Genomic DNA, 21,079 nt, shown 5'->3' with positions numbered 1-21,079 from the left:
CAGTATCCTCTGCCCCCAGTCCCCACACAGCTCTCTAGGAACAGTGCCCACTAAGTAAGGGCTAACACAAAACCATTTCCACAGTGGAGGGGCCGGTGTGAATGTCTCCAACCAGGCCAAGACCCTGCAAGAGGGAGCTGGAGACCTGTTCTTCAGTTCAAGAAAGGGACTTTCCTCTCCCTACGTCTTCATTGGCTGCAGTAGAGCTGAGGAACCCCTCATTTTGGCAACAGCACTGACAGCAGAACTGCCATGCCAAAGGCAGGACAGGCTCTGCCAGGCTCTGAGACGACTGCATGATTTAAACACTACCTGCTCGCAAACCTGGCCAGTGCCCTGCCTCTCTGGGCACCCACTCCCTCTCACAGGGTATCTGCTGCTTGGCACACTTGCTAACTCTCCCCATAGCAGCTAGTCTTGGTAGAAATCAGAAAGCCTTCATCCAGGTTGAGATTTTCTGGTAAAGCTTTGGTAAAGACGCAGCCTTGGGCACTTTACCTCTCCCTTGAAGGGCAGAACCCCTCCTAGCATCAGATCTAATCCACTGCCCAGCTTGCAAGAGAGTCACCAGCCCAAATAGTGGGACTGGGGAAGTCCAGGAAAGGAAGGATCAGGCCTGGAAATTTGGCCAGGTTCCCACCTACTTCAGCAGCCACCTCACGAGCTGACCTGACCCCTAGAGATGCCTATGAGGGAAGAGACAGGTCCTCCCTCACCACCCTTCAAAACCCTAGGTGTGCCACTCACTCTGCAGGCTAGGGAGGCTGGCATCCTCAGGCTTGGTTTTCAGCAGGTGTGGGAGCCGCGTGTATCTGTACCCGAAGCCACAGCCCTGAAAAAAGAGAAGGGGAAGGACCTTAGAGGCTGGAAAATGGCAGGGTTTTGCTGCTATTGGAAAGCGAAACATGCCATGTCCCACCCTGCAGATAGGGTGGCAGTGAGAAGGGCAGGGATGTAGGATCCTTACCCGCCACAGCCTCACAAGGATCCAGTTGGTTTGCGCCCATGGCCGCTGCTCATAGGGAGCCAGGAGGTTCTTCATCATGGAGATCCGCCTACCGGACAGAAGATGCAGGTCAGCCGCAAAGGGGCCGGCGGATTAAACAGGATGCACAGAAGGACCCATGGAGCTGCGACACAGCAAAGCTACTGGCATAGGGATGAATGGAGGCTCCCCAGCTCCAGCACCCTGTTGCAGCTCCCCTGCCTCCCTGCAGTGCTTGGCAGCCCGCCTGCTCCCCCACCCAGCCTTGCCACAGCCCACAAGGGAGAGACAGGGCAGCACTTACTGCTCCTCTGGGATCCTCTCAACAGCACGCAGTGAGTGGGGGTAGCAGACATAGCTGGCCAACGCCTGCATCAAGGAGTCCCGGATGTCTGTGGAGAAATGAGAAGGGGCTAGGCTAGGCAACCAAGGACATGCAGCATGCCAAGGAGCACCCGAACACCAGAGGCTGGGAGGGACTGGCCTCAGGGAGAGAGACTACCCTCATCTACAACGGACCCTATCTGGACTTGTTCTGGGGAAAAAACAAGTCTGCAGATAACGCCAAATTGTTGGGACCAGTTGATGCACTTGAGGACAGGGCTGCCAGAAGGACCTAGACAGGCTGGAGAAATGGGCCGGCAGGAACCTTATGAAACATARCAAGAACAAAGGCTGGGTCCTGTGCCTGGAAAGGAAGAACTCCCTGCAAGATACAGTCCCAATTGGCTGGGGAGCAGCTCTGCTGAGAATGACCTGGGGCTTGAGGTAGACAGCAAGCTGAGCMTGAGCCACCAGTGCCCTGGCAGCAAAGGAGGCCAATGGCATCCTGGGCTGCATTAAGAGGAGCGTAGCCAGTAGATCTAGGGAAATAGTTATTTCCCTCTACTCAGCACTCATGAGATCATATCTATACACTGTGTCCCCTTTTGAGGAAAGGCATAAACTACAGTGAGTTCAGCAGAGGGCTGCTAAGATGGTCAGGGGCTGGAGCTCTGCAAGGAGAAGCTAAAGGTGCTGGGCTTGTTCAGCCTGGAGAAGAGACATCTTTGGAGGAACCTAACAGCAGCCTTCCAATACCTACAAAGTGGTTATCAAGAAGATGTGGTCAGGCTCTTCACAGTGGTACATGGCAGGAGGAGAAGACACAATAGGTATAAATTGAAACAAGAGAGGTTCAGACTGGATATAAGGAAAACCTTTTCCTCCATGAGGGCAGTTCAGCATTGAAACAGGTTGTCCAGAGAGGTCCAGCCTTCTTGGAGGTTTTCAAGACCAGACTGGATAAGGCCCTAAGCAGCCTAGTCTGTCCTCATAGCTGACCTGTTTCAAGCAGAGGTTGATCTAGAGACCTCCTAAGGTTCCTTCCAGCCTGTATTATTCTTTGATTCCTGCCTGACCTATGCTTTGAGTCAAGGCATCACCTGCACCTTTTGTGCTACAAGAAATCTCAGTCATAAGCTGGGAGAGTCTGAAGGAGCATGGTTTCTCAAGGCTGACTGATGCTAGAAAACACGCAGGTACAGACAGCACCAGATCAAAATTGCTGCTGTCAAAAGGTATTCAGAGTAGAGGCAAAGTCTTACGTGTCAACAGTGCCCTCTTTGGGAACAGCTGGAGAAGCAACCAGCAAGCCATGCCTGGTTGCTGTCTACTACACAGTGCCTGTGTCCACATCCTGAGCCCATTGTCTCTTTCATCTCTAGCCAGAGCAGCTAAGGGTTTCTGCTGTCCCTACACACTGACTGCCCTGCTAGTGGTTGCACGGCAGGGTGCTTCCTGTTCTACTTCAGTGCAGCCAGCTAGGTGACTTTAAATCACTTTCATCCAGGGCACAAGCTCATCCAGCCAAACCACACAGAAGCAAAGGAACAGCCAAGCATCCTGCGGCTCTGCTGCAGATGTGACAGCTTCCAACAGATGAATGGTATGACAAGCAGCACTGTGTTTTGCAATGGGAATGCATTCCTGCAGCCTTAGCTTGACCCCTCAAAAAGACTGTGTGTGCTAAAGGACAAAGGGAAAAATGATTCTGGTAGAAGGGCAGGGTTACTTCTAAATCTAGACGACTTGATTGAAGATAAGGACTTCTATGTCCTCCTGAGGAGGGAGGATACATGTGCCTTCATGAATGGCTACTAAATTAGAAAGAGTTCAGGGCAATAAGACAGCCTAGGTGTCCACGAACAAAACAGATTCCCAGGCAGCTGGAACTAGGCATGTTGGATCGTTCAGTCTTCAGGATCTACCCAGACATCATAATGGGTCATACGTACTAAGCAGATGAAGGAAGGAAACACTGAAGCCCTTGTCTCCAGAAGCAGTGGTTTTCCCACAGATTTGATCAAGATCAGAGTCAAGATCAACTGGGAATCCTGGTTTGAGAGCAAACCATGCTCTACTCAGCAGAATCTTGGACCTCCCCAAAGGCCCAAGYCAAGTCCAAAACCCAGAGAATTAAAGGTGGAAAAGCAAACACAGAGATTGGCATTTTTGTGCAGATCTGTGTGTTCCTCTTGTTACCAAAGGGTTGTGGTGCTCTGGGGATCTCTGTGCACGGCCTGTCTGTGCCTGTGTCTGTTTGCCTACTTCGATCCCAGCTCAGGCAAAGCAGAGGCTCTCCCTCCCAGCTAATAGGGAGAGCGTGCCTGTGTCCAGGCAGCTGAGGAGTAGCACTAGTCTTGACATGCAAGCATCTGGGACACGTCCTGTTCTCAAACTGGGGGCCTAGGTCACGTATCTAATCCTGGAATAAGCAGGACACACCAGGCAAGAGCAGTGCCCAGCCTCTCTTTGCGCATGGAGGCATAGAGCACTCAATGAATTCAGCAAATAGATCCCAACAGAAGTCTGGTGAGCCACCGGCAGTGGGATCAGCCAGATCTGCAACACTTCACCCCAGAGCAGAGGAGAGCAGCTTCACCCGTGCCCACGATCCTTGAATCAGCAAAGTGCTTGGCCAGGATGGCAGCAAGTCGCATCAGAGTCTCTTCATAGCCTGCAAAGAGAAGGAGGGAGCAGGGGTCACAGGATGGCAGCCCCACAGTGGGCAGCCCCATGTCCCCAGTTTTCCTGCAGGCCCAGGAAAGGCTGTGGGATTTACTCCCTGCTACAGCTAAATTTGCAGTTCTGTTGTGCGTCTAGTAGTCAAAACAGAGAGCTGGGAAAACATATTCATCTCCCATAAAGCCTCTTGTCACAGTCTGCAGAGTCTAAAACAGTCAGAGGGTAAGAGAGCAACGCCTAGTACAGAAAGGGCTGAGCAACACAAATACCACCCTAGGCCTACCCAAAGAAGCCATATTAAGTCTGCAGCCCCTGAAGAAACCTGCTACAGCTTAATTCTGCTGGTCCCTGAACAGCAAGCACAGTCCTCACTCATTGGATGTGAAAACCTTAGCTATGCCTTGCTGGTGGGAACAGAAATCCTTACCTTTGTGGGCTCTGGAAGGCGCAGAACACCTTGCTAAGAGGTCCCTGAGATCACTCAGCCAAACAAGACCCTGGGGTGAGCATGAGGAGGATCAAGTCTGCAGGATTAGTCTCACAGCAGAAACTTGCTAAAGCTTTAGCTGCCTTGCAAGCAGGAGATCACAGGTAACAGAACCATGAGGCAGGCATCATAAGGAAAGCCCGAATACCTTCTTCATCAGCTGCCTGCAACAAGGGCAGCATGGCTTGCACCGAGCCTTCGAGCCTACCCACCAGCTGCCCACACTCCTTCTATTCACAGCAGCCAGCACAGGCAAGCAAGCCACGGCTGCTCAGCTAGACCTTGGGCCCCTCTATTTTGGGAGCACAAAGGGGCAGAGCAGGAAGTCCTTTGTGCCAGGATCACACGACTGGGGACAGGCACAGGTACACAGAGATGGACTGCTGAGAATGAGCTGTCTGTTCTACAGGTCTTAATAGGAACTTGCTAGAAAAGCCAAGCTTTCTCTGGCCAGGAAAAGCACCGAACATGCACTGAGGGAATTCAGCTAAATGCAGACTACTGGCATCAAGTAGGTGGTTGTCTCTGTAGGAACGTATCCCAATCCCAGGGCAGAATGTGAAAGCAGCCCCAATCCCTGCGCTCACAACATATCTCCCACAGCCAGAGACCAGTAGACAGTGACAGGCACTGCCAGAGGGCAACTACATCCTGCCACATCCCAACCCATTCCTGATGCCTCCTTAGAAACAAAATTCATAGCTGCTAGAGTGCTTTTCTCTGCAGTAAACACTATGACAACTCTGGGCAAGGCACGGGGCTCCCTGCCTAAGCACAGCAAAGGCCACGGTGTGCCAGTGCGTACCTACACTCAAGGAACAGCACTCAGTGCCTGCCCCACAGCACACAGACAACACACCGGTGAAGCACAGCACAGTTGGGAAAGGACACAGAAGGGATGATGCCCAATGACTGCTACTTCACCAGCAGGATGTGGCTTTACTTAGCTTTCATCAGCCAGGATTAGCAAGGCCTCCCTATCCCCTTACCTGGAAGTTCCTCCATGCTGTTGACAGGGCTGAAGTAGTTCTTGAGTGCGCTGTAGCTGTTCATAGCTACGCTGAGGTAGAACTCTGGCATGAAAGCAAAAAGCGAGCCCGTCCTGTCGCCATGCTCGATGGTGCGGATGCACACGCGCAGCAGCCAATATATGTCCTGCATCTTCTCCTGGCCAGGGAGAACACAACGATCCCCAGTCAGTTTTGCCCAGCTTCTCTTTGGAAAAATGCAACAGTCAGCATCACACCTGAGCCTCAGAAATGTCTCAGTGTCTCAGAAGTTCCTCAGGCTAGGGCTCTAAGTTCATTAAGTAGCCCTGTGCTCTGCTGGAGTCTCTTCATAGAGTCACAGAAGAGTTGGGTGGAAGGGACAACCAGAGAACTCTGCAACAACCTCCTGCTTGGAGCGGGACTAGTGCCAGCACACAATTAGATCAGCAGTGGCTTTGTCTAGCTGATTCTTGAAACCCTCCAAGGACTACTCTCAGTAGGGCATATCTCACTACAGCAGGCCTCATCGCAAAAAACGCATGCCAGCTGTTGATTCCAAGTTTACACTGGCTGAAGGGAGGCAGGCCCTAGGAAACCCAGGATAAAGCTGCTGGAAAAAAAGCTACCCCTTCGTAAGAATTAACAAATTGGAACAGACAGAAAGCTCATACCAACTCAGATCTTTGCATTAGGTGGCCACAGCCTTCTGGATTCTGCACCAAGCATTCAATTGGATTTACTATCCTGAGGAGCCTCGGCCTCTTTTACTTCTATAGCAAAACTCGGGGGTCCTAAATTAAACACAGGAAATTTAAGGGCATCTACATAACTTTGAGCTTATAAAAATTAGCACTAAGGCAGGCAAAAAAAGAGGAAAAGTTACTTCATATCCTGCAATGCCAAGAAATATCCCGAGCAGTTTGCATAAAAATAGCAGGAAGATGGCTACGCTTCCAATTAAAGAAAAATCAGAGGTGCAGATAACTGATTTCATTTGCTTCGTGGTGTTTCTACACTATGTCACTGCCTTCTCTGGGAGGTTTACGTGGGTTTGTTCTGTAAGTTAGACCAAACAAGTGTAAACTGACTAAAGGGACTAAAAGACGTCTTTATCTCAACACTGACGCACATCTTAGCTCAACAGCTACTTTCAGGATAAAAAACAATGGCAATGTTAAGGTAGGGAAAGCTGCAGTTGGTTTTATTGAGACTTGATAACCTCAAAAAGTCATGCCAGGTACTGCCAAGCTAGATTAAAGCCTATACCAAGAGAATACAAAGATGTAATGCTTACCCACAGTATGACAGACAAATACTGTGTCGTAACCAAGTAGCTTCTACCTTGGCACCAAAACCCCAGGGCAGAAATGGTCTCCCCACTGAGTTTTTGAAGATGGGATTTTCTACTTTAAAACTAAGAATGTTTTTAAGCTGTAACGCTCCCTTTTGCCTAACCTTGAATCTCTCAGCTCAGAATAAACTAGTGACTAATTCCCCAGAGGAAGGAGCAGCCTCTCCCATGCTCTGACACCTTGGCAGAGATCCTGGACTTCACCTTCAGACAGAGAGTAGAACCTGTCTTTTTCTCTCCATCAGCAATGCCTGCTACACTCATCCAGATGTATCCTTTCATTGTATGCAAGTCACCAGGATGCTGGAGCCCGCAGGGGTGCATCTCCCTTGGGCAGCTGGGCAGATGGAGCTCTCTAGTACCGGCAGTACTGACAGGTTCTACCATGCAGCCTTGCTCCTCTCTGGAGCAAAGTTACTCAGCTGCTGGGGCACATTTCACAGCCAAAGCTAGCTAGTGATCTGCTCTCCCAGCAGGCCAAGCAGACCAAGGCAGAGGCACAAGCAGGGAAGGCTGTAACCATCACTCCCAGGCACCACTGACTCATCTAGGAAGGTGACACTGCACTCCTGGCGAGATGTGGGTACCTGTATTTAATATACCGATAGATCATCTAGGGACAGGAGTTGTGCTTTTGCATGGGTCATCACAGTGGTAACCGCAATGCACATGCATTAACACCCCTCAGCCTTTCAAGAGCAGGCCAAGAAGAAAGGTTTATTTGCTGGCAAGCATGGGCTGTACCAATGTAGCTAGAGAGCTTCTGTAGCGCTGCACTGTGCCTTGCAATCCTGCTTTGCAAGTGAAGGGGGAAGGGGGTGAACAAAGAGCTTGTGAGTCACATCAGCCACTGCTACTTCCACTGCAGCTCTTTCCCTCCCCCTTCATGTCCTGGGACACATGCAGAGCCTGCCGCCACTCAGGTGAAGGGAAACATGTTCTCTTCCCCAGCACAAAAAACCTACAAATGCAGACAGGACAAGGCAACACGCGAGGGAAGCGAGGAAGGTGAGATCTACAGAGTGCAGGAGTACAAACTGCTCACAAAAACAGACCACAGACTTTATCCTGGAAGGAGATGGCATATGCAGGGAAGAATGGATGACCTGTGCAAACAGTCACAGTCTTACTAAATGAAGAATGTGCTTTCCCTGCATGGGAACCCAAGTGAATAAGGGCAGAACATCTGAACAAAAAAACCCGGGACATCATGTTGGCGAGGATCCTGCAGATTTCAGAAGAGCAGCGTTAGTGAGAACGCCCTCTGAAGCACAGCACACCTCAGTGAAATGGGCACAATAGCCTCTATCCTCTAGTCGTTCCCCGAGAACTGGATCTCCCTTTGACCCTCACCCTTCTGTCYGTGAGATAGAGGCCTGACTTCCCGAGGCAGAGCCTGCAGCACCACACACAGAGCAGAACAGACTGGGCTGTGTTGTAATGAATACTAATAGATCAAACATGGGACAAGAGGGGGCCCATGCCTAGGAAGAACTCTCCTGACAACACACAGGAGCCCCATGGAGCATCAGCCTTGCTCCAACACCAGGGACAATGGCACTTATGGCACGTGAGCCAAGCAGCACAGATATAGAGATGCATTCGCTCAGGTCTCTCCTGAACTGCTCACGTGACGTTCCTGCCCACCTTTGAATAGATGGTGACATTGATCCAGGCAAGGCGACGACTTAGGTGATTGAGCTTCTCAGAGAACACCTTTTGGCTCTTCAGCAGTTCCTCATGGATGTCTCTCCTCTGAAAAAAGTGCAGAGAGGTRAGGGTAGACACCATTCTCCCATTTATATCATTCTTTTTCAGAACTGGACAAACAATGCAGAAGCAAATACCACCCTGGGGCTAGCTAGTAGGGAATGCTGGAAGAGATAAAAGGGTCAGCAGCTGCTCTGCAGAGGGAGTGGAAATCAGTGCTACAAGAGCACTTACTGGCCTCAGCCACAGTCCACAGGGCCAGATGCTGGTCTGGTGTGGCCAGCAGTTTTAGGGTCAACTGCTGTCAGAGATGCTTTTTAAATGCTTCATCGGAAAGATTCAGTCTCTGGCAGTTAGAATTGGATGGAAAAGTCCTGAGCCCAGCACTGGAGTGTATTTTCCTACTTGTTTCTTCTGAACCTTTCATTGTGAATGGCAGATCCAAGGAAGAGCCCTAACAGCCCAGAAGTGCTGTGGTTGTGATTCAGAGGGTCTCTTCTGCATAGGAAACCTTTCCAAACCCTACACCACATTCTTGGAGTATCCCTAGACGCCCAACAAGATGTCTGCAGCACATGGAGATTTGCAAGCTGCTTCAGCCTGTCTGGGACCAGTCAAAGCAGTTGCCACCTTCAGTCCCTCTGTTCCTCAAGGTAGTGGTACAATGGGTTGGCACACCATGAAACATGGCTGCCAGCTATGGACATGGGTTACTCCCCCATGACACTGGCCGCTTCAGGGCTAGAAGTCACCCGCTCTGCTTCATGCTCTTTTTTCATGTATTGAGGAGCTATCAGAGGAGGAAGCTGGGAGTCCAGAGATACTCACCCTCTTTGGGCAGCGGCTGATTTTTTCCTCTGTGTCTTTCAGTGCCATGGCGTATTCATTCACATCATCTGATACACCAACCATCTGAAAAACAAGCAGACTCCAGCAATACAGGAGTTTTTCCCCCACCCCTCAGACAAACAAGAGGGCAGCCTGTTTCCCAAGGGGGTGGGAGGAGAAGGAAAGGGCACACACAACAGCTCAGCAAGCAGAGAACAGAGATTCAGTGAGAAAGCACAAAGGCCAAGAGGACGGATGCCTGCACAGGATGTGCTGCTTACCTTCCCAAGCTGCTGGTGGACACTGAGGTTGTACATCATCACTATCCCATCCAAGACTTCCAGGAGGGAGTTCTCTGTGATGGGCTGCTCCGGCTCCTCTGGGGGTCTGCCCAGTAAGAGACCCTCATTTCCATGGCTGCCTTCAACTGCAATCCATCCCCAAGACAGGAGAGAAGTTCTCAGCAGTGCATTTTGGCACCTCAGCTTCTTCCTGCACCTCTCTGAAGCCAGTGGCCAAAGCCCTGCTGTACTTTCCTGTAACACAGTGCTCCCTTCCAACCCACACAACTCACCAGTCACACAAACACACCGTTCCCACCTCATTGCCTGGCACAGGTCAGCTTGCTAAATCTGTCGAGACAGATCCAGGCCATGCAAGTTCCACCTTGCTGCACTGCTTGCAGAAAACAAGGCCGCACCTCCCAGCACACAGGGAGCAACAGCACCACCAGTGTCATGTGCAGGATGGCAGAGTGGCTAGCTGTGGACTTGTGGGTCCCAGCATGCACTGGGAAGCCAGTAAATCAGCTGCTATCCTCTTGAGCATACTGGAGACTGGAATAGCCCATTCTCCCAGGAACCAGATGGCCCAGGCTAGCACGCAGTGGAAGTTACTCACTGTCCTCCTCTGTCCGCTGCTCCACAGTTAGCGTGCGTACTTTGATCTTCTCCAGGGTGCCGAGAGGCCGCCGTGGGTTCATCAGGCTGACAGCTGCTGTGCTGAGGAAACGGTTGGCACGGCCCAGGGTGGGGGAGCTGAGCCAGCCAGGTCTCGCAAGAGCTCCGCCAATGGCCAGCGCAGCAGAAGGACGCTGAGACTGAGAAGAAATCAAAGGAGAAACAGTTCTATTTGTTGGGCTGCCCACTGTTCCCTGCCTGTTCCTGCAAGGATTTCAGTATAGATGCACAGTGACCACTGGAGGGGGAGCTGATACCCTCCCCACCACAGATGGGCCAGCAGCGCAAAGTTAACAAATGTGTGCTCCTTCCTCCAAGTGCACGACAAGTACAAGTAGCAGATCAGCACGGCAAGAAGTTGTCGTATCTACAGTTGTCCTGCACCTCTACAAATGCAAGCACCAAGAACTGTCATGGATGGGAAGAAGCATACTCATATCACTGGGTTGTGAGAGTGCAGAGCAAAGAAAATTTTGCTGCTCAAACCTGGTGATGCCAGGACCCTGCTGATCTCCAGAGACTTTTGTGCAAGCTCAGCTGTTTATTTGATCACCCATGGGCTGGTTACAGTCCTAAGCCAGACACTGACTTCCTAGAGCAAAGATTTTCTAGCCAGAGGCTGAGCTTGCTGCCCTGGCACCAGGGGTCTAGCCCTGCTGGTGAATCATGTTATACGGCTCACCTGTGCTGCCGACATTGCTGATTCCTCATCTTCGTCAAGATCATCCATAGTCACTGCCTGCAGCTCTGCAGGGTCAATCAAGACATTGGCCTTTGCAGCCAGGTCATCTGTACAGAGCACACCAGAGTAGACATGAATGCAGGAGCCATTTTTGGCTTCACAGGAAGCAGCTCTAGGCTTGTCCTCTTCTCTGCTTCTTGGCAGTAGAGAAGTAGCCAGCCAAGTTGGATGCTGTGCCAGAACGGGCTCACCTTCTCCCCAACTTCCTTACATGGAATAGGCATGGCCTTGCCAACACAGTAGAGACCAAGCAGCAATGGGTGCTGCTCATCCCAGACCTATTTCTGTTCCTGCTCATACTACCAACAAACAGGGATAACCACACAAACCAGGAGACAACTGCCAGGGCCTTCCCCACACACTAGTTCAGTCTGGAAACTCAGGACCCGAGGCCATTTGTTAGGCCTCCAGTTTTTCAACAATGTTCCATAACATGTTCCCAAGTCACCAGGACTGCAGGTCCCCTCAAAGACTCTGAGCAGAAACCATTCTCAGTCCAGAAGAAAGTCTGCTGTGATGACTATGCTGCACAAGGCCTGACCAATATGTCCTCTAGTCCGTAGCCCTATCTCCAAAGCTGGCCAGGAAGAACTTGGCAAGAGACAAGAGGACATTACATGGTTCTTGAGTTAAGCAATCTAACCTTGGACAATCAGAGATCAACTTGAGAGAGGGAAGATGGTCCTAATTTTGGAAACTCACTGGGGAAGGAGAAGAGCTATCTGAGCTGAAGACAAGTGTCACATTAGCCAGAAACCAGAGACAAACTAAGTCAGACTGAATGACAAGTGGTTTCTAACCCTTCCAACAGGGAGACTTTGGAAGTTTGTTGGCACAACAGCATGTTGTAGCCAAATGTACAGTTGCAGTACGTACATGGGGCTGCTATTGCTTGTCTGGAGTGGTACAGCAAGGACAGCCTGGGCAACCTTCACAGCCAGCTTGCACAGCAGAGCTGTGTCAATGGTCAGTGCTTCAACAGCTCCCAGACACTGGCTGTGGTGCAGCAAAAGCACTATGCCAGAGGGCATTCCCAGACCATCCCCCTACCTCTCACCAGCCACAGGCTGAAGCAATATTCTCGCAGGACTGCTCGATGTGGCCTCCCAGTCTTACATCTGCAGGCCTAACATGCCCTTACAGCTGCAGCAGGATGGGCTGGAGCTGTTGATATGTCAGGGAGAATGCTGTATAGCTAACACCCCATCCCATAGGGAGTGTCCCATGCTTTGATACCCTGCTTGCTGAGGTTGCCGAGGCAGAGAAGGACTGATGCCTAGCTCTGCGCAGCTACTCTCCACTCATACCTACAATGTAATGTAACAAGCTTGGGGCAGGCAGTGAAAGTATAGCATGAGAAATCAGGCTAGCAGCTCAGAAAAAAGGTTCCAAATGAACCTTCAAGCCAAAGCATACAATTAGGAAGAGAAGACAAATCAGTGCCCCACTCAGGTATATACAGTAGGCTGTGAGCTCAAAGGGCACTCCACTTCGGACAGACGGCACCTTCTCCAGAGCAACTTGCACCTTATTACTGTTCAAGTCTCCACTCCTTAAATTTAGCACAATTACCCACAACTCCCTCCCTAGCACGTCCCTCCAGCCAGGACTTAGGGTGCAGGTATTGGACATCCTGGAGAGTGCTCACCTTTCAGAGTCTTCTTGAGATGAGACAGAAGACCTCCAAGTCGCTGAAGGTCAAAATAATCCACCTTCCCATTATAGAAGAGTTGAGGAGGGATGTATGCCTCTAAAGCAGAGAGGGAGAGTTTGTTCTGAGACTCCCAGGCACGGGACCCACACGCACATACCACCGACAGAGCCCAGGGTCCAGCCTGGAGCCACRCTGCATGACAGCTTTTGCTGTCGTAAGAGCACAAGCCATTAATGCAGAAGTGATTTCTACAGTGAAGCATGCATGAGAGCCACACAGAAACAGAAGCAACCGATGGCCAACAACAGCACCCCTCTGGTCACTTCCTCCTTTCCAGCCACAGACACCAAGGAAAATCAGGTCATTAGAAAACTCGGTAGCTCTCCACCTCACTGTTCCAGCTGTCCCAGGCTCAGCCACTTACTCCCACGGGTAACATTTTAAGGCACTTTTTGGGCCCAGAATAAGGCAGCACCCCAAGGAAAGGCTAAGCCTAAAGTAAGAAAAGGGAGTATCATGTAGACTGTAGCAGGACAGGCAAGGCTGGGCTTGAGGATGGGAAAACAGCTGGTACTGACATAGTTTCCCCTTAATCCCACAGTCCAGGAACCACAAAAACAGACAAACAACTCCTCCTAAACTTTGACTTTGATCCCATGATCACTGAACTGTCCTCATACAGAGCAATAATTAATATTGGACTCTGCTCCAGAGCATTCAGAAGGAACTAGCAAACGGTACTTGTATTCCTTTGCAAGTCTCAGAGGAATTAACTGGAATAGATCTGGATATTAACTGGAATACATCTGCACACAGGAATTTCCGAGGATGACAGGAACTACTGGCACAGGCTTACAGAAGGCCACAGAATCCATATAGAACACAAGACTTCCAGCATCCCAGAGAGGCCTTCCAAGAGGCAAACCCCCATCCCAACCACAGAAATCTCCTCAAACCTTCTCCAGGCCTTACCTTCGCTGCTCAGTGTGGCAGGGGTCTTTGCCTTGTGGCCATCCCAGAAGAAACGCAGGGCGGCGATGAGCCGGTGCAGGAAGCACACCATGTACTCCGGTGGGCACAGGACAGTCAAGTTCTAGGGCAAAGAATGAGCTCAGCCATTAGGGCTACTGTGAAAGAGCATCTCTGTTCTAGTGGTCACCCAGGGCAGGCAGAAACTTCCTGCTTCCAGCCTTGCTCAAAGCACTTTCACCAGGTTGCAGAGCGCACCTCTAGTTTCCAGGACTGCGAGAGAGCCCACCTCTGATGGCAGGCAGCAGTTTCCACCTCTAGAAAATCCTGGGGACTGAAACAACAGTTGGTCTGGCAGCACACAGAAGCATGGATACCACACGCTCTACCACCAAAGATGGGCTGCTAATTAATGTAGAGATGCAGGTGAAGAAAGGGTTTACTGCAATAGCAGATTTGCCACCTCCCAAAGCTGCAGGCCAACAGCCTGATGCAAGCTCAGAAGAGTGGTCCTCCCCCAGGCAGTGAAGGGGATCCCAAAGCCAGCAGACCAGCTGTGGCACAGCACTCCAAGGCCACATTCCCTGAGGGATTTCAGCAGGATGTTCAGTTCCTTTCCTCCAAATCTGTGGCTCACACCCAAAGCTGCTCACAAGGACCATTTTCCCATAACTCACAGCAAAGGACCTGGATAAACTTCTAGCCTCTGATCTTCTCCCTCCTCTGCACTTCCAGCCATCTCTAGACCTCATCCACTGGAAGCAGCCCAACCAAACGGGTAGGAGCTCCCAGCCCAAAGAGGCAGAGAGCATTTAGGGTGAGGTTTGCAGAAGGGGCTGGCCCTCTGACTTACCCCTCTGTTGCTAGCATTTTCCTGAAGAAACTTGCGGAATTTGTTTAGGAAGATATATCTGGAGGCTTCCCCCTGGCAACACAAAAAGCAGGAGATGAGCTCCCATGGAACACATTATTTATCCACCTCCCCGGACTCTGTGATGTGTTTGCCTCATATGGTTCGCCCTGGGCATTCATTCAGGCTTTAGGCACTTAAGGCAGAGGAACCCAGGGAGCCTCCCAATAATCTCTGGGCCTAGAGTGAAGCACAAGTCCTTACATGGCCTGAACTTGCTGAGAACAGAGCTGTATTCACTTAGCTAAGTTCAGCAGGAGAAAGGAACTAACCCAGTCTCCACCATTGCTGGAGGGCCCAAGAATGCCTCGCTGGCCATTGCTATGCAATCAAGTGCTGGGTTTTCTGAAGTCCCTGCTGGGATCTACTGGTCGTGGTCAGTAGACCTTCAGCTCTGCCTAGCTGGATGCACTCTCCACCTCCTCAGTAGAAGCATACACTTACATAACTGACATTTCTCTTTGAGATTGGTATTAAATGTCAGGGTAGGATGAACTGTAGTCAGASCGTGATTGCTTAGTTCAGAGACCCAATGCTGGCCTAGATGCAATTCATATGATCAGCCAGCACTAGCAAAGAATCTGATCTCCCTTTACACAGAGTCCAAAGTCTCAATCTGCAATTCAACCTGCCTGAATGGATCAATTTGAGAATTGATCCTGAGGACTGAATGTCTCCACAGCTGCACTTCTGTACAGATATCACGGCACGTGTCATGCACAACAGGCAGCATGGCTCCTGGTCCCAGAGCTGGTGCTCATGTAGGCTTTAATGGGAAGCACAAAAACCTATACAAACCCTGGGATGTGGAGATATTGTACCAAAATATCCACTGATCACTTACCCCTCCTCTGTCTTTATTGTTGAGCAGCAACTTCAGAATCTGAACCTGGAGACCTTCCACCACTAAAATTGGGACACACCAGTCAGCCATCGGACAAAAAGCACCAGAGATCATCTATCCACATCATTCCCAAGCATGGTATCCTGTCCCCACAAGAAATGCTACTTCCACAGAGCAGGCTGCCCAGGAAGAACGGGTGACAACAGAACGTTAGTCCCATCACTGTGAGAATTTTCTCCACCTCCACCTAGCAACAAATTCATCCATAGCTGATAAACAATGCCTCTAAAGAAGAGTTTTGATTTTGCTCACGTCCCATAGCAGGATGCTACAGATCTGTGTGGCAGGTTCCAACACTCGTTCCCCTCTGCCAGACAATGGCATAGCTGGGCCCCGTCTCTGCAGCACAGACTGTTGTGACAAGAATGCATTTGGACTTCAGGTCATGAAGGGGATTTGAAAACAGCTCATGGGCTGCTCCCTCTTGCCACACAAAAGCTATGGGATCTCAGCAAATGGCAATTTCCCTCCCTCCCTCCCCACAGACCTTCAATGCGTTTCTTGAGCCGCTGGCAGCCTCTTTCATATGCCCGCCGCCTCAGTCTCTCTTCAGCACTCTCCTCCTTCACTTCCTTACTCTCCTTGCCCTGGTTGGGGGAAAGGCACTGATTAGCAAGAGATCGCCGCATGGGGAAAATGCCTCACTTCAGGGGAAGCAGAAATTCACTGAAACTATGTGCAAGTGTGCAGCAGCAGCTGGCAGCAAACCTAAACAGCTTCCCAGGCCTTGCGATGACCAAGGAGCAGGCAACTTTTCAGGACGCACAAGTCAAGCTGTAACTTCTGAGACACTGTGAGGTTCACTTCCAAATCCGCTGCCACAGAGAACTGTTCCCCTCTCCTGTCCTGAGCAATGAACCCCAAAACTCCCCTCTAAGGGGAAAGTAAAGATGAGAGGACAATGAAGAGAACGCAACCCACAAAGAGCTCTCCAGGGTCCACCAATGCTCACACGGTCACAAACATGGGGCATCCAACTTCCTCAGCCAGAAAACGATGGGGACAGATGCCTCCATGGCCTGAGCAGGCCACAAAATTTCTTCAGTCTCCCTCCTGGGAGATTTGCCCTTACTCACCTCCTTGGTGAAGCGGTTCGGCCACCACGTGGTGGGAATGAGCTCCTGCAAACCAGCCTCCTCCACACGCAGAGGGCTCTTAATATAGAAGAACACAACCGAACGGAGTACATCAAAACTGTGGCAAAGTTAAAGTAAGCACAGAAGCTATGTGGGAGAACGTGCACAGTGCACTTTCACAGCTGTAATGAGAGACCCCTTTCCAAACAACCACTCAAAGCTCTGCAAACTCCAGAGATCCTTTGTCCTGGGAGAAGCCCCATGCAGTTGTCACAGCAGCTGCCCAAATGCCAGCATGGCAGCTGAACTGCTCTGAAAGTGGTTTTGCTCTAGGGTCATTAGGGAGGTCAGTCCAGTAGAAATGAAGTCCTTCCTGTTAGGAGGAGGTGACCTATAAGGCACCAGTTTCCCCTCCTCAAAGCAGAGAGAATGGTGTCAGGCAAACAGAGGAGACCTGAGAGATCACCTCTCAAAGATGGGGTGCTTTTGCCTCTCAGGCCCTGCAGATCCTGGCAGTCTCCTTGGCTGCACTATTGCAGGCAGGGAGAACTGAGATCAGAGGAGATGCAAAGGATACAGAACATTGCTGAGTAGATATTTCCTGGATTTCTCATGCTTCAAGACTGCAATGGTGAGCCGGAGGTAGTGAATCTAGGGAAACAGGAGAAGCAAAACTGAGTCCATCTACAGATGAGGACACAATCCTCTCATAGGTACAACATGACAGAACTGCCATCTCTGGATCAAATGACTACAGATAGTCCAAAACATTAGCTACCTTTGGACAAGGAGACAGCACATAACAGAAGTCTGGCTAGTCACAGATTCCTGGAGATTCGCAAATGCAACTCACTTGTAATCCCAGGTCTGGGATGATGGGGGAGAACCTGTAAGCCCGCAGCAGGGACATCAGTAACTGCTTGAGGCACTCGTGCACTTCGTACTCCTGAGGAAATAAGAAACACATTCAACAGCAATAGCAAGGAGTGAGCAACAGCCATAGCCTACAGCCTTGGAAGGATGCAGCATCCACTTCCAAACTGAAAAGGCAGGTGCTCCAAACCAACAGTGTTTGTCCATTTGAATCCATGGGAGAGACTTTTGCCTGAGCAGAAGTTGGTGCTATCACTCTACTACAGGGAAGCAAACTTCTGCACTAGCAAAACCAACTCTGTAGACATCTACAATAAGTCAAAGTCCCAGGTCTAATTCAACTGGGTTGAAGCAGCCCCATCTCCATATCCCCCAAATCTACCCAACACATGGTGTTGGCAGAACTAACCCAGAAAGGAAAGACAAGTTACTCCTGTGTAAATGAGGCAATGGTCAGAGACCCCAAAAGACAGCTCTTCTAACTCAGAGCCAATCAGCAAGAGAAGAGTTGACTCTCCAACTAATGCGGCAGCCCTGACAGGGGCTTTTGGCTTCGCTTCTAGGAGAGTAAGTGTGAAATTTTTCAGTGAAACTTTCATGGTAGCTGGATAGGCCAATGCCCACTTCTGTTAACTGTTGCCAAAGGACTGAGCGAGAACTAGCACCCCAAAGGACAGACAACCAGCCACCAAGCAGATTCCTGGCAGTGACTGGCTCCGTGCAAAAGCCCCAGCATACCAGCAGCAGCAGCTCCCCGGTGGCTAGCAAACACCAGCTCAAACAAGCATTCAGGGAAGGAGTGACCCATCATTCAGATAGGATAGGAAAAGGCACAGGAAGCTGGAAGGCTTTTTTTCCCCAGCAGCACTGTAAGTGGGGAGACTGTCATGCCTGTTTCCACCTCAGTCCCACACACCTGATTGATCTCTTGCAGCACATGTCAGCTTCTAAGACCTTCACAGTCACACAAGCACAATCAATGTTCAACGGAACAACTCACTGATGAAGTTGATGTTCACAGAAGCAGGAACCTACTCAGTATCCCCAGTTCCTTTAGCAGTAAGAGAAGCTTAGAAATGGCTTGCTAATGTAATTCCCAGTATCCCCATTACCAATTACTCTGTATTCAATCCTCATTCCCTGGGCTTGAAGCAGCAGCCAGATGACCCAGGTGAGATCATGGTCTCTCACAAAATAGGGATCTTGTCATCAGGAAGGGAGAGAAGCTGACAGCTACCAGCATTTACCAGGGAAGGCTCCTGTTCTCAGCACTTCCCACGCTCTCCTTGTGATCCCTGGGGAGGAACCAGCACCCTAACAACTCACCTCCATGAGAAGCCACATGAGATCCAGCAACTGCTGGATAAGGGGATGGGCCTCCACTGCTCCTCCTCGCTCCAGGATACTCAACAGGAAGGTCATGAGCACATCTTCCACCAGGTACACCTTGCACTGCAGACAGAGAGCCAGGTCAACAGTCCTCCAAGGCACAGTCACTTCCTAGCGAAGGCTAAGGCCGAGTTTGCCTCCTCTTACAAGCACAGGAACAGGTACCTTCAAAAGCTTGCAATGGGCAGGCAAAACTCACCATGAGAGGGGCAAAGTAATTGAAGATGTGGGCTAATGTAATCAGCACTGTGGGTTCTCCCTGCAGCTGCCACACGGACGTGTCCTTCTCCACCAGCTTCCCCTCCTGCAATGACAGACCCAGAGAAACACACGGCTTAGATCCAGCCCACTAGACCCAAAAGCCAATGACTGAACAAACTGGAGGCCTGAAGTAGCAGCTGTTTGCTATCCTATGCCTGATTGTACCAGAAAGCTTGAACGTGGGAGTTTAGGATGGCAAAGAAGCCAGGCCAGGACCGTGCTTCTGGAGAGCTCCAGCTCAGGCCAGATGTCAGTTACTATCAGTCCCATGCATGCACCTCAATGACCTGTTTTTCCAAAATGGTTCAAGTGCACAAGATTATGTAGATGCAAGTTCTTGCAGAGGAGGTCACCATACAAACCAGGCCTCCATTCAAACCTAGACCATAGCAGATGGCACTCCCTATGCTTTGGGCATAATCATCCCGTCCTTCATCGTAGCGAAAAAAATGTTTTTTAGTGGGCAGTGCTATGGTCAAAACAGTTTTCAAGGTAGACCTGCCAGAATTTGACCACTCATCACTGTACCAGGACACCCAGTAAAAAGTTCAAGCTATGGACGAGTTTCTTGCATGGCTGCAAAATCAAATTTAGCAGTTCTAAGCCCAACAAACATGACCCCTTGCATACCAGGGAAGAAGCTTTACAGAACTGAGAATGACAAAGTGCAATATGATTTGACCTAACCCTCAGGATGGAACTATTAGGAATCCCATCTTGCAGGCTGAAGAGCTCCAGGGATGTGCATGCCCCATGCAAAAGCTTACAAGTGTTTAGACGCTCAGGTGTATGGAAGCACCTGAGCTGTCAGCATGCGCTGAGAAATGCAGAATCACATTTCCCAGCACAGTGCGTCACAGACCTGCCCAATAACACTAGCCTACCGTCACATCTATCCCGATATGGATCACGTTCTTCAGGTAGCCTAACAGCTTGCGAGCCTTCACGAGGTCTGCAACAGGAGGATCTTGCAAGGGGCGGTAGCCTTCCACTGGATAGGTAGGCAAGTGTTAAGGTAAAATGCAATCTGATCCTTTCAGGTCTTCCTCTGTTCATGCAAGCAAAAGAGCATATCTCTACTTTACTTTATACTCACGTGTGCCTCGGTCACAGTTCACACCACAGTACACTTCCAAATGGCTGACAAGCCACAAGTTCTTTTCCCCACTTCTTCAATATTGCAAACAGCAAATATTTCAGACCGCACTTGTGTTCTCATCAGAAACACTGACAGAAGCCTCCACTACAGCTAATCAACAGGCACATTCCGACAGGCAGCCCCCTGCTACTGCATTAGCTGTCGACTCAGAGCAGAAAGCAAATCTCATTTTAGAAACCGTCAGGGGTTAGCAATGCTGCTCGTGTGCCCTGCAGTTCTGCTCCAGTTGAGGGATGTCTGATGCTTCTCTCCTTGATCCTATTTTGAGCAAAAGTGCCAAGAGAAGGAAGTGGATTGCACTCAGGTATGTATATTCTACAGCTTCCAAGGATGGTCTCAGGACCGGCTCTTTCCCCTTCAAACCTCCTCTCCCTGCAGCCAAAGGATATCGGAGCGGACGGCTGCCGAAGTTAAAAGCAACGGACTCTTTGAACGAGAGGCTGATGGCAGGGAAGTAAGCCATTCCAGCACCCCTTGTGATGTTATCAAAAGCGGTTCCCAGAGATATGCCATTCCTGAAAGAAGGAAAACCCACAAGGCTTTAGCCACACTAGCAGGGTTTTGAGGTCACCTGGGTAGTCCAGGTATTTTTCCGTTCCCCTCCCAGCAGCCTGCCAACATGGAACACAGACACATCAGTCAGTCACGCTTCTCCTCACTCTTGACCTGGCACATAAGCAAACATCCCAGCTTTGCTGAGCAAGTTCCCCGGAAGTACATTTTCATATGATGGCACAGGAAGGCTCTGGAGTCTACACAACATACAGAACCCCATTCCCCCAAGGGCAACCCAGATCCTTAAGAGATATCTGACCAGTAGGACGTTT

The 21,079-nt window shown here is 50.3% G+C and overlaps 1 protein-coding gene across 6 annotated transcripts in view; it reads right to left on the bottom strand.

The window, feature by feature from the left end:
- Window positions 1-21,079, bottom strand: part of RNF123 (ring finger protein 123) — a 69,308-nt gene that overhangs the window by 26,936 nt on the left and 21,293 nt on the right. For all 6 annotated transcript variants that reach the window (XM_026055063.1, XM_026055066.1, XM_026055068.1 and 3 more), the window contains 22 exons: window positions 20,642-20,767; window positions 19,978-20,092; window positions 19,032-19,136; window positions 18,770-18,895; window positions 17,424-17,516; window positions 17,148-17,221; window positions 16,571-16,688; window positions 15,982-16,081; window positions 15,435-15,496; window positions 14,534-14,605; window positions 13,684-13,804; window positions 12,706-12,807; window positions 10,998-11,104; window positions 10,257-10,455; window positions 9,638-9,783; window positions 9,357-9,440; window positions 8,466-8,573; window positions 5,468-5,645; window positions 3,909-3,983; window positions 1,290-1,377; window positions 968-1,055; window positions 748-832 (listed from right to left, as the gene is read on the bottom strand). In XM_026055063.1, the coding sequence (XP_025910848.1) occupies window positions 748-832; window positions 968-1,055; window positions 1,290-1,377; window positions 3,909-3,983; window positions 5,468-5,645; window positions 8,466-8,573; window positions 9,357-9,440; window positions 9,638-9,783; window positions 10,257-10,455; window positions 10,998-11,104; window positions 12,706-12,807; window positions 13,684-13,804; window positions 14,534-14,605; window positions 15,435-15,496; window positions 15,982-16,081; window positions 16,571-16,688; window positions 17,148-17,221; window positions 17,424-17,516; window positions 18,770-18,895; window positions 19,032-19,136; window positions 19,978-20,092; window positions 20,642-20,767 (2,372 nt within the window). The remainder of the gene's footprint in view (window positions 1-747; window positions 833-967; window positions 1,056-1,289; window positions 1,378-3,908; window positions 3,984-5,467; window positions 5,646-8,465; window positions 8,574-9,356; window positions 9,441-9,637; window positions 9,784-10,256; window positions 10,456-10,997; window positions 11,105-12,705; window positions 12,808-13,683; window positions 13,805-14,533; window positions 14,606-15,434; window positions 15,497-15,981; window positions 16,082-16,570; window positions 16,689-17,147; window positions 17,222-17,423; window positions 17,517-18,769; window positions 18,896-19,031; window positions 19,137-19,977; window positions 20,093-20,641; window positions 20,768-21,079) is intronic.

Source organism: Apteryx rowi, unplaced genomic scaffold (assembly GCF_003343035.1).
Source record: "Apteryx rowi isolate R43461 unplaced genomic scaffold, aptRow1 scaffold_98, whole genome shotgun sequence".
NCBI classification, from domain to species: domain Eukaryota; kingdom Metazoa; phylum Chordata; class Aves; order Apterygiformes; family Apterygidae; genus Apteryx; species Apteryx rowi.
Note: the sequence above shows the minus strand (reverse complement) of the source record. Positions and strands in the feature narration are given on the sequence as shown.